We start from the raw sequence: 14,024 nt of genomic DNA, 5'->3' as shown, positions 1-14,024 counted from the left end.
TCAGACTATAATATTGGTTGCTAATTCACCAATTCTCTCCTTTATTTCCAAAAGTGCAACGCCTCCGTTTTTCAATGATTGCACATACAATTCCTTTATAAAGCTACCGATTTTATTGTCGTCAACATGCTTGAGTAACTCGAGCCAATGACTAGAGAGGAGCTCAACCATTGCTAGTTTCCTCATATTACGCCAATAAGGTCCGTAATGAGCGAAGCCTAACATCTTATAGTCATACCCCATATACTTTACAGCTATGGACTTTCGATGTGTAGGGAAGACCTTATCGTTGGTCGTGAAACATTCTTTTGCAACTTCCAAGTTACTCACCACAAGTGCTCGATGAACCCCGAGACGGATCAAGAAGGCCGGTCCATGCTTTCAGCCATGTCTGCAAATATCCTATGTAGTAGCTAGATTTTTCCAAAAAGATGAAGATGACCAATAAAAGGTAATGCCCCATCTGGCTTTGGGGGTCTCCTCTTTAGTCTCTGTTGCCTTTAACGAGGATGGTGACCACTAAAATGGCAATGGTTTTGGTGAAAGCAAGTGCAAAATGGAGCTGTTCTTGAAATTCCATAGCTTGTGCTTCAATGAAATGAACCATTTTGCTGCATGAAGGGCTAATCATAATGGTTTATTTTATCTAAACAAAATTCAGGACCCACTATGTGTAATTGTTGTGCGAGTCTTTGAGCCCCATTATGTGCGGTTGACATGTAGTAGGTTTTCGTCCAATTTGTGAGCTTTAGTTTGAATTCTATTAGTTTTTATTTTGATTATGTTGTAATGATTTGATTCTACTTTGTGATTTCTTGAATAGCTCATGCTATAATAATTTGATATTTGTGGTTTCTCATACATGTATTTGTGTGTGTTTAACTTAGAATTACTCATATTGTCAACAATATTTTTAATTGACCTACTTTAAATTGAATTAAAATGATAAATAGGATTCATTAATTTAATTAATTTGATCTTTTTCTCGATTCAACTCGATTTGATCGTACATGCCACTGGTTGTTGGGGTTGAAAATGAGAAATATGGGCCAGCAAGTTTAGTGATAGCCCAAATTACAAAGTGTTGAGACAACTTCACTTGCTCTAACAGGGAATGCATTCATTACTTTATATGCCTAGATTTAAGGGTGAATTTACAAAAGTAAATCTATATAATATATAAAACAAACTCCCTATTAGAAAAATTTAGGGTTTAGAAATTAGAAATAGAGGCAATTTAGGTATTAAAAATAAAGAGAATTTAAATACTTTGAAGAAAATAATTGAAAAAAAATATTTAATTTAAGTTATATATTTTTAATATTAAATGAAATTATTATTGTGTATTGATTTATTTCTTAATAAATTATTATTAGATAAATGTTTTTGAACATTAATTTCATTATAGGTTATTATTATATCTGTTATTTTTTATAAAATGCCTAGAACTACCCACAATCCCTTTCCAACCCTTAAATAGGTTATTATTATGTCCTCATGCACTGACAACAATGTCAATGTCAATCAAGTTGGGCCTTGGACAACCCAACAGTGACGTGTAACCCAAGAACCAAAATACTACGTGGTCGAATTTAATATTTAGTGGGAGGGGTTAGAGAGCAAGCAAATTAAGCACGTGGTTGTCACTGTTGCAAAATCCTTCAGTCAAACAACTAATTTTGTTGGTTGAAAATGGGAAGTATTCAACACTTTTTCCTTTAGTAGAGGATACTATAATAGATATATGGAGCGTTGAAAAATGAAACTCGCTCTCCATGTTTTTTGGCGTGAGCTTTAAGATAACAATTATAATGGCTTTGGAAACTCACCATCTCTCGAGCAAGCTGGTGAGCCTCCCATATCTCCTTCTCTCTCGGATTTTGTCTGTCGATTGAGAAAAACCTTTGCGCAACACTACCAAATTGAGGCTAGCTGTTTGACCAAGTGAATTAAGGTTGAACATCTAGCTGTCCTTCTCACGATGACCAAAACAAAGAAACTAGAAAGATTTGCAGTACATGCAAGAATGTCGCAAGATATTTAGCGTTTTCTCGCAATGCAAGAATGCTTCATCGAGCAAGTAGAGGTGGTTCATTCACCTATATAAACCCCCCCCCCCATCCCATGGAGGGAGGGTGCTAAATTAACCCCACTCCTTATTCAGTCACACAAGTTTAGAGTTGATTTGAGAAGTGCAATCATAGTCGTATCTTATTTGGGGAGCTGAAGAAATGGCGGAGATAGGGACCGTTACTCTTGCAGCACACCCTGCAGCAGGGTGGTATGTTGACACTCCACTTCCACATGGTTTCACGGTTGCTGAAAAAACAGAGCTTGTAATCGCGATCAATGTACATTGTTTACCTTGCATTTGTCTCTGTTGGCTCGAGTTAGAAGAGATGAATTTTGCTTTAAATATCCATTCATTGGACAAATCCTTCTACCAGAACTGCAAAACACATTACATTCTTGTTCTGAGCTTTGGGAAAAAAAAAACTTGTTTTAGTTTTAGCAGAGCTGAAGAAATGGAGCAGATCGACGCGGTTAATCTAGTAGCTAACAATGTGCACAGGTGGAGGCTTCGTACACTTCCTGCTGGCCGGATTGTTTTAAGGGTTACGGAAGACGAGAAGCAATGGTGGCGGTTTGAATGCTGCCAGATTGAAGGAGGCATGCACTGCATCAGTGGCAGTGCATGGAGCGACTTTGTTGGACCCAGGGTCCATGCTAGGCTCACTCTTTATGCTCAACAAGACGGTGAGAACTTCCACAGAATGAAGGTGATAATGAGGAGGAACTAGAGAGCTTATTTGAATGAAAATATATGATATTATCATGGTTGGTTTCTGCTTTTATTACTGCAACTTTGTTCAAGCCAGGCACCATTGCTTTCTGCTGTTGCATGGTTTACAAAAAACTGTCGTTTTCTTTTCTAATGCTCAAGCTTAGTTATGTAATCAGAAATATGCTTCATTATTGGTGATGTTATATATTAGAATCTCTTTAATTTAGTTCATACATATAAGAAACTTAGATATATATTATTGACAAAGACAGAGTTTGCCCAGAACCCAACACATCACACAGACCATTCACCTCCCTTAAAATATTGGAAAAAGTAAATGATTGTACACACATGATCCTTTCATGCTTTCTCCTTTGAAAACTTAGATAAGCTGCGATAGGCCTCTCAATGCTATCTTCCTTTCTTACTTTGTGCTATTTTGTCACTAAAATCCACACATCTAGCTAAGATTTATTTGAAGAGTTCGAGTTCCTGTGATCGGCTTGAAATTTTGTTATCCACTTTTCTCCTTTATTTATTGATGTTTGTGCGTCTCTATTCTATTAGCTCGTCATATTATTTATGATAAATTAATTTAACCATCTTGGTGAAAAATATGAAGAGAACCATCTATTTTTACAAGAACAAACTGAGTAGTTATAACTACTATACATAAAAAGTCAACAACATAGCACATAAGCAATTGGTTACGCAGTTCAATTCTCAATCATGTCTTGGTGTCACGGGCTGCAGTTTAAAGCTTATGACCATAGCATACAATGCATCTTTTGGAGGTCTATCATCCACATGAGCGTCATTTGGCCCACGAGAGCTCACCCGATTCAAGGAGCTATTGGTGAAACTTGTCCATTTAAAGCCTAGGTGGCTCTATAATGCAGATATGAAAACATAGGCTACCTTAGTAAATAGGAAACTAATTTTAGAAGATTGAGGGTAGCCATATCTTGTAAGATTAGATATGTAAATCGATTATGTAATCTTGTAAATCCCTTGATTTTAGGGATAGACTAATCTCGTTCGTCGATGTAACTCGATCTAGACCGCCGGTTTTGGGGGAGCTCAACTATAAATAGAGTGTCTCCCCCTCACTTGTAAATCATTCATTAGAATCCATTCATCCATTGTATTTTTTATTCTTTGAGAGAAAGTAATACAATTGAGATCATTTACTCAAGCACCTCTCATGCGTAGTTTTCTGTGAGTTTCTGTTTTTTTTGTGCCTTATTTTGGCTAAAGTTATTTTCGCTATATAAATTGATGCATTGGGGAATTCTTTGTGAATCCTTACTTTGTGGTGGTTAGGTTGACTTTGGCGTATCTGAAACGAAAGGATCGTCTAAGGCCACACAGATTGCGAGATGAAAGTTCTAGTCCCGTGACATAGGAACCTTGTCTAGACCAACAATCCACTATCTTTTATCTCGTGCAAAATAATTATTTAAGTCTTACTACTCACTAGTGTAGCAACCTCACCTTTACACTTAAGATCTAAATCTCTCTTTACTAAACTTTTCTCTGAAAAACTTAGTTTATAAAATCAAATGACTCACTTATTTTACCTACAAAATGCAATCTCTAAAGTAACTCACAAAGAACAGATAAAGTGTTAAACTCCCAATGCTCTATGCAAATCTTGAGTATGTAAGAATTTTTGGACTTGTTAACATATAGATCAATTCCAATCATAATCTTCACCAAAGTAGCCTAAAAAACATCATTAATAATATTCTAATAAAGTTCAAGATAATTTAGAAATATCTAAGATAAGTCTTTAAGTCATCCGATCCGTTCTTCTCAATTTAAGGAATTGATTTGTTTAACCCTCCAATGACTTGCTTTTCTAAATGATTAATCTTCAAATATGAGTCAATTGAATTAATCAATGTTATAAATTAAGAATCAAATTTTGATACAACTCAATTAAATTCGTTCTAAACTTGAAACATAAAATCAAATTTCAATATCTTTAGATTTTGTTAAATTATACTAATCTTCTCAAAGTTGGATGTTGAATTTTCTACTACTAATGCATTGAAAATTTTCTATTTCTTCAACCTTTGTTCTATTTTTTTTTTTCTATTCAATATTTAGTGGGAGGAGTTAAAAAGCAAGCAAATTAAGCACGTGGTTATCACTGTCGCAAAATCCTTCCATCAAACAACTAATTTTGTTAGTTGAAAATGAGAATTATTCAACAATTTTTCCTTGGACTAGTTTTCTCTGAACTAAACATAGGAAAATACAAAAGATATTTTCCGTAAGTCATGTGAAACTAGGGTGAAGTCAAAAATTATTTTTTTAAACAAAATTAAATTATATATTTTTATGATAGTAAAAAGATAATTTCGTCATTTTAATAGTCTATATCTTTATAATTTTTAAAGAATTAAATCAAATTTTTATTTTTTTAGGAAGAGCAAATTGCATTATTAATTTTAAAATTTTATAAATTATAAATTAGGGAGGGGGCAGCAGTCCCTTAGATCCAAAGGGAGGCTGAATATAACTCAGTCCTTCCAAGTTATATAGCAAGCAAAGCACATGATTAACCAAAATGCCTTTGGATTAATCAAAATGGTAATAAAGAAAACCTAGTCAATGGTATGTCATCCCTTTTTTCAGGAGTATAGCCTGCAAGCGATGATTAGGCCTTGGAATTCAATATAATTCAGTCCTTGCAAGTTATAGAGCAAGCAAAGCACGTGATTCAAAAAGAAACAGAGTCAGTAATCCCCGAAAATACGGATTGCATGAGGATATACATCACATTACATTACGTTCTTCTTCTGAGTTTTGAGGAACAAAAAAAAAAGGGGGGGGCTTCATTTAGCAGAGCTGAAGTGATGGAGCTGATCATCAACGAAGTTGTTCTCGAAGCACGCCATGTGCAAAGGTGGAAGTTTCATGATCGTAGCCGTGCACTTTCGGGTGTTCCGATTGTTTTAACGGTTACGGAAGACGAGAATCAATGGTGGCGGTTTGAATGCTGCCTGATTGAAGGAGGCATGCACTGCATCCGCTGCACAGAGTGGAGCGGCTTTGTTGGACCAAGGATCAATGCTAGGCTCACTCTTTATGCTCAACAAGACGGTGAGAACTTCCACAGAATGAAGGTGATAATGAGGGACTAGAGAGCTTATTTGTGTAAGGGTAGGAATGAAAGTATATGATATTATCATGGTTGGTGCACCTTTCTTCAAGCCAGGCACCATTGCTCTCTGCTGTTGCATTGTTTAAAAAAAATGTCTTTTTCTTTTGTAATCCTTAAGCTTAGTTATCAATGAAATCTAATTATATATTCTCTCACTTTCATCACTCCTATGCTTGCACCCTAAAGTTTATTATTACCTCGAACATAAGGTGAACTGATTATGAAGAATATATATATACACCAGTTTACTTGAATATTCTATATTGGTAAAGAAAAATGCCAAAGTAATTGATTTGAAAGACATTTTAGGCAGAGACATATATGTATTCAACCAAAATGAATTGTGAACCAAGCTATATGCAGCTTGCACCAGTTACCTATAGAGCATGGAAGGTAAACCTCGAATGGTGTAGCTTTAGGAGCAGTTACTCCGGGGCTTTCACTCAGCCAACATGCAATACATGCAATGCAGGTTCACTTATCGAGTAATAAATAAAGAATAGAGTGGCATCGCTTCGGGAAACTGATGGTGGAACATAAACATCCATACATGTTATCTATTCTGTTTCCCAGATTTAATTAAAGGACATAAACATCCATACAGGTTTTTTCCCATCACTTTCTCGGAGAAATGCGCAGTGTTATTGTTTGTTAAAAAATGCGAAACATCAATTGCCCCCCCCCCCCAACTTCAATATATAATATTTATATTCACGAGTTTTGGTGTTGTTTTGTAGGCAAGGACATAAAAGCAAACCAACTTTTTAAGCAATACTTTGGTCCAAAAAGCTAAAATCCACTCTTTCATATGTTGGGTGTTTGAATAAGTTTATGAATTCCGTACTGTTGACATGTCTCACGATTAACAAGAGAAACTGTTGAAGCTGGCTTTCATGCAGCACAAGGAGCAGACCAAGCTGCCGAGCCATGCAGTTGCAGCTAAAGCTCATGCTGCTGATTCATTTTGTTACTTCAAGTGTTTGTTTTGTTACTTAGTTTGATTTGAACTAAGTTGTTAATGTACTTGATGTGATTAGGTAATGTTTGAGCTGATAAATCAACTTTGCCAAGTGTGTATTTTCAGAATAGGAAAACACCGAAATGTGTATTTAGAGAAAGACAACATTGAAGTGGTGTATTTTCAGAACAGGACAATACCGAAATGCATATTTTCAAAACAAGACAACACCGAAATGCGTAGGACAACACCGAAGTGTGTATTTTCATAACAAGACAGCACTGAAGTGCATATTCAGAACAAGACAACATCAAAGTGTGTATTTTTAGAACAGGACAACACGAAAGTGCATATTCAGAACAAGGCAACGCTGAAATACGTATTTTCAGAACAGGACAGATTAAAGTGTGTATTTTTAAAACAGCACCGAAGTGCGTATTCAGAACAGTACAACACCGAAGTGCTTATTTTTAGAATAAGGCAACACTAAAGAGTGTATTTAGAACAAGACAATATCAAAGTGCATATTTTCAGAATAAAACAACAACGAAGTGCATATTTAAAAAATAAGAACACTGAAATACATATTCAAAACAGGATTTTACATATTTTGAATTTATTTCAATTTAGCCTAACAACTCAATAAACATAACTATCAACTTTTTTTGAGAACTATAATATAATTCATTATCGTATGTAAACACTTTCCAAATTTACATTAATCAATGTAAAAGAAAAGCATCATCATTGAGCCTGGTAACATGCATTCTATCCTAAACTTTGGTCTAATTTTCACATATAGTAAACTTAGCTCCGGCCAAATAGATGTAACGAAAATACTGGAATTGGTCTCACCAATTCATCCCTATCTGAAATTTGGTGAATGAAAGAGTAATGCTAAAGTATTTAAATTAAGCACCTTCCATCATGTAAAAGATTTAGCACTACTCTTTCGTTCTCTTTGTACCATAGGGCTCTTTTGCTTTTGTGCATATAGTTGTATAATTTGCTCCATCTTTCACTGGCTTCTTATATCTTCTTCCAAGTCAATAGCCTAATCATGCAATCTCTAGACTAATTGATGATTAAATGGGCTTAAACCAACAGATTAGTAACTTTGTCAATTTATTATTTTTACATAATACTTGTGACTATTTGTTTTCTAGAAACCTTGGGTAAAGTATTGGCTTTAACCCTCATGACCAGCTCCATTGTTGCTCTCAATATCGTTGTCCTCCATGGGAGAAAGAGGTTAAAGTTTTGTTTATTAGTATTGCTTTGAAACTGATTTTTTTCAAGTTAAAACAATTTTTAATCAAAAAAATAAATTATGTTATAGTCACTTAACTATTAGTAAATATGTTTTCTATTACTGAACTATGAAAAGTTATAAAATAGTCACTTAATTATTAGTAAATTTTATTTTTAATCAACAAATTAAGAAAAATTACAAAATGGTTACTAAACTATTCAATTTTTTCTTTTTGGTCACTAGCAAGCTAACGGTGGCAATTTTAAAATTGGCATAATGACAACTTTAACACTCACCATTTACATATTGTGTTAATTTAGTCTTGATTTTAAAAAATGTAACCCTCAATATTTACACATTGTATAATTTAATTTTTTTATACAATTTTGCTTTTCTTTGTAAACCTTTCACTTAAAAAGATGAACAAAAAATTTATTAGCTAAATTTGATTGAAAATATAAAAATAAAATAAAAACATAATCAACATGGGACAGTTCTCCTTTATATGTCCGTCCCTATGTCACGGACTTAGAGTTTTCCCACGCGATCCGTGCGGCCTTAGGCAGTTTCTCTGCTTAAAACGCCTAAGTCAGCCTAACTTGTAACAAAAAAAGATTCAGCAGCAAAAACGCCCAAGTCAACTTCACTCGCAACAATAAAGGATTCAATAGAATTCCTTAAGATTTTCACGAAGAACAATGAGAAGAACGAAGTAAGAACGAGCCTTGAAAGATGAACAAAAGCAAGAACACTTGAGAGAAAAGTTTGAGTGAATACTCTCAAAATTCTTATTAATAACTCAATGAATCTACAATGAGCAAAGAGGTCTCTATTTATAGTTGAGCCTCACAGTATATCAATAGCTATAATTAAAAGCTGAATACAATTAGAACTCTAAGCTTACATAACCAGCTATATACAAATAGAACTCTAAGATTCCATAATTATGTCTTCTAGAACACTTCCCATTTCTATCAGTGTTGAGATGGGCTTTAATCTCTCAATCACCGGGCCGCTTTGGTTGGGCCGGTTTGGTTGGGCTAAATGACCTCCTCGAACACGATGGATCGCACTTGCTTGTCATGGTTGCGAGCACCGATGCGCAACCCATGACATTCTCCCCCACTTGTTCTAGCGACACCCTCGTCGCATCCTCCTTATGGAACTGGTCAATCTTCCCTTGGAACTGCCACAATGCCTCAGCAGGTTCCCAACTTGCTTCGCTATCGAAGTCCTTCCATCGAACTAAGTACTCATCTTTGTGGTCGGTGGTACTTTCGTCTAATTACCCGATCGCCTTAATGTTTTCTACTTCACGATCATACGAGACTTTTACCCCATCGGTGCTCGTTCGGACTTGCCTCAATTCGGATCTTCTTGATCCTCATGAAACGGCTTAAGCATGCTTACATGGAAGACTGGGTGTACTTTAAGTTTTGGTGGCAACTCCAGCTTGTAGGCCACCTTGCCCACTCTCTTCACAACTTTAAACGGCCCTTCATACCTTCGCACAAGACCCTTGTGCAAACCAGTATATCGTAAAATCAAGTGTAGTTTAGCAAGGATGAGTCACCCACTTGAAATTGTACATCCTTCGGTTCGATCGGCCCACTTCTTGCTACGCTTACTTACCTTGTGTAAACAAGCTCTAGCCAAGTCATTCTTCTCTTGCCAATCTTTTGCGAATCTATAGGTCACGGATTTGGTCTGTGTAATGGGTCACAACAATGTTGGGTGTGAGTGGTCATTGACCCGTCACTATTTCAAATGGACTTTGATTCGTGGCCCCACTTCATTGCAAGTTATATGAAAATTGGGCCACATCCAAAGAACTTTGGCCAATCCTTTGTGTGGCACTCACATAGTGTCAAGATACGTCTCAACAAAGGCATTTACTCGTTCGGTTTGCCCATCGGTTTGTGGATGCATGCTCGTGGAGAAGTTCAAATCGAGCCCATTGACTTGAACAACTCCGTCCCGTAATCGATAAAGAATCGACCATCTCGATCGCTGATAATAGATAGTGGCACTCCCCAATATTTCACCACGTGTCTAAGGAATAACCGAGCTGCTTCCTCAGCAGGGCACTCTTTGGTCGCCGGAATAAAAGTCGCATACTTTGAAAACCTGTCCACCACAACAAGAATACTAGCAAACCCGTCAGACTTAGGCAAACCAATAATAAAATCCATGGATAAACTCTCCCATGGCCTTTCTGGGACTGGCAGGGGTTGAAACAAGCCGGCTGGAGTCTTTAACTCAACCTTGTCTTGTTGGCACACTAGACAAGTTTTCACATAGGTTTCCACATCAACACCCATGTGAGGCCAATAATAGCGATCCTCCAAAAGGGCCAAAATGCGATGCATCCCTGGATGGCCTGCCCATTTCGAGTCATGACATTCCTTCATGACTTCCTTACGGAGTTTCCCATAATGGGGCACATAGAGGCGGTGTCCATGAGTGTATACTAGCTCCCCATCAAGCCAAAATCTTCTTGTTTTTCCCTCCTTGGCAAGCTCAATCAAATTTTTGGCCGTAGGATCATGGGACAATCCCTCTCGAATGCGTTCCAACAAAGAGCCATCAGGTTGACTGATTGCTGCGAATTCTATCTTTCGACTAAGTGTATCAGCAACATTGTTGGCACTTCCTGGTTTATATTCCATTGTGAAATCAAACTCTGCTAGTAAAACCTGCCAACGAGCCTACTTGGGAGACAACTTTTTCTGGGTTAGGAAGTAACTATTGGCAACATTGTCGGTAAGAACCACGAACCTGGAACCCAATAAATAATGTCTCCATGTGCGCAAGCAGTGTACTACCGCAGTCATCTCTTTCTCTTGGACCGTATATCTACGTTCCGTCTCGTTAAGCTTTCGACTCTCGAAAGCGATTGGGTGTCCATCTTGCATCATTACTCCCCCAATAGCATAATCTGATGCATCTGTACGTACCTCGTAAGGCTTCATAAAATCCGGCAAGACAAGTACGGGCTCCCTCGTCATTTCTTGCTTCAATTGGTTGAAGGCCTTCTCACATTCTGGATTCCAATCCCATACCTTCCCCTTCTTCAACATGTCCGTCAAGGGAGTGGTAATTTTGGAGTACCCTTCGACAAAGCGGATATAGTAATTTGCCAATCTAAGGAAAGATCTCAACTCTGTTACCTTGGTTGGAGGCTCCCACTCTGAAATGGCTCGAATCTTATTTTTATCCATTCGGATCTTACCGCCTCCCACAATGTGGCCTAAGAATGACACCTCTTGTTGGGCAAATGAGCATTTCTCCTCCTTAACGAACAGCTCATTTTCCCTCAAAGTCTGGAACACCTCCCTCAAGTGTCTTACGTGCTCTTCAAGCGACTTGCTATAGACCACAATATCGTCAAGGTAAACAACCACAAAACGATCAAGAAAGGGTTGAAGTACCTTATTCATTAGGGTGCAGAATGTAGCTGGAGCATTCGTGAGTCCGAAAGGCATCATAAGGAACTCATACGAACCGTACCGTGTCACACAAGCTGTCTTTGGTTCGTCCCCCTCGACTATCCGAACTTGATGATACCCCGATCTCAAATCTAACTTGGTAAACCATCTTGCACTACCAAGCTGATCGAACAAATCTGCGATAAGAGGAATAGGATACCTATTCTTCACGGTGATCTTGTTTAGAGCTCGATAATCGATGCACATTCTCAAGGACCCATCGTGTTTCTTTTGGAACAACACTGGCGCACCATATGGGGATTTAGATGGTCTAATGAATCCCGCATCCAAAAGTTCCTTCAATTGTTTCCGCAACTCTTCTAATTCTGGCGGAGACATACGATAGGGGGCCCTTGCTGGCGGCACCACATTGGATACTAACTCGATTTTGTGGTCCACCTCCCTCTTGGGTGGCAAACTTTTTGGCAACTGAGCAGGCATTACATCTCGAAATGATTGTAGCAATTGTCCCACTTCTTTCGGGATCTCACTAACAGACTCAGCGGTCTCTTCGATCTTCAAGGTGGCTAAATATGAGACTTCATTTCTCCGTACACCTTTAGCAAACTGAATTGCTGATAGTGTTTTTCCCTCAAAGCTTCTCTTCCTTGTCACTTTCACCATGCATTGATGTTTCGCATCTGAAATCACCATGTAATTGCTCGAAGAGGCAATAAGAGCTTTAACCTGATCAAGGAAGCTTAGTCCCACCACAAAATCATAGTCATCAAGTGGTATTACCTTAATGGATGCCTTCCCTGACCAATTGCCGAGCTGAAGATCCACTCCCTTTGCAACCCCCTTGATTGGAATACTTTCCGAGTTCACTGTTTTGATCCGACCCCCTTCATTATCTATCTTGAGGCCCAGTTTACAAGCAGCCTCCTCAGACATGAATAAATCAGAAGCGCCTGTGTCAACGAGCGCATTCAATTTTCTGCCGGCCACAATGATATCTACAAACATCAAACCATGGCTCATTCTATCTTCGACACCCCCTAGTATCGATCCAAGGTTGTTATCCTCCACATCGAACTCCCCCTTTGCTTCCATAGCCTTGAGAGCGGCCTTCTTTGGACAGTCCTTGATCATATGTGGACCCTCACAGTGGAAGCACCTTATAGGCCCACTCTTTCTCTTGTCCCAAGATTTCTTACCATCGTCGTTCCTAGTGGGCCTTTCTTTATCTCCCCCACTATTACCCTTTAATCTGGGTTTAGAAGAATTGGAATTGTCTTTCCTCCCACCAAATTCAAGAAGTGATTCTCTCATCGACATAGCCTTGGTGAGTTCTTGAACTCCTCTACTGCAACTCTTGCTTCGCCACGGTTTTAATCCGTCCATAAAGGAAAAGAATGCCTCTTTCTCCTCCATATCTGAGATTTGGAGCATAAGCTCGCTAAACTCCTGTACATACTCCCTCACAGTGCCTTGTTGCGCAAGCCGATGCAACCTTGCCCGAGCCTCATCCTCGGCATACTCTGGGTAAAACTGTGCTTTGAACTCACATCGAAACTCCTCCCATGTTTCGATTTCAGACCCACCACGTCTCACATCAGTGGACCTACGACGCCACCACAACAAAGCAACATCAGATAAATACATCGCAGTGAGTTACCTTAGTGACATCCTCCGTGATGCCTTTGGCACAGAAGTATTGCTCGATTCCCCACAAAAAGTTGTCCACATCTCTTGCGGACCTTGTTCCCTTAAACTCTTTGGGCTTGGGAACATCAATATTGGGCTTGGGTGCGGCAGCCGCTAACCCACCATTGCCCAAGGCAACCTTGTAGATTGTGAGTTCACCCTTGAGCTCCGCAATCTCTCCCTTCAAGGCCACCACCATAGCCTCAATGGCATCATCTCTACCAGTCAACTGTTTCATATTGTCCGTCACATACTCTTTAAGCTGCTCCTGCATGGACTGCAGTCCATCATGGAGCCTATCATCAACATCTTCAACCCTCTCCTTGATATCCCCCATTGAACTCTCGAGAGTGACGACGCGATCCTCTAAAGCTGACAATATGTCCCTTGAGCGACTGGCTTTCCTAGCCCTCCCACGGGTCTCCATTCCCTCAACTTCTTTTGACATCTTTCAACGGTGGCTTCGAACCTTAGCTCGGATACCAACTGTCACGAACTTAGAGTTTTCCCACGCGATCCGTGCGGCCTTAGGCAGTTTCTCTGCTTAAAACGCCTAAGTCACCTAACTTGTAACAAAAAAGATTCAAAGAAGAAAACGCCCAAGTCAACTTCACTGCAAACAATAAAGGATCAATAGAATTCCTTAAGATTTTCACGAAGAACAAAGCAGAAGAACGAAGTAAGAACGAGCCTTGAAAGATGAACAAAAGCAAGAACACTTG

General features: G+C 38.5%; 1 protein-coding gene across 1 annotated transcript; it reads right to left on the bottom strand.

Moving 5' to 3' along the window:
• Positions 1–10,110: 10,110 nt before the first annotated feature.
• Positions 10,111–13,750, bottom strand: LOC105780047 (transposon Tf2-1 polyprotein). Its single transcript, XM_052629870.1, is given in 2 exon segments — positions 10,111–13,219; positions 13,356–13,750. Coding segments are annotated over 2 exon segments (3,504 nt in total).
• Positions 13,751–14,024: the final 274 nt, after the last annotated feature.

Source organism: Gossypium raimondii, chromosome 4 (assembly GCF_025698545.1).
Source record: "Gossypium raimondii isolate GPD5lz chromosome 4, ASM2569854v1, whole genome shotgun sequence".
NCBI lineage: Eukaryota > Viridiplantae > Streptophyta > Magnoliopsida > Malvales > Malvaceae > Gossypium > Gossypium raimondii.
This window is presented reverse-complemented; position numbering and strand designations above follow the sequence as displayed.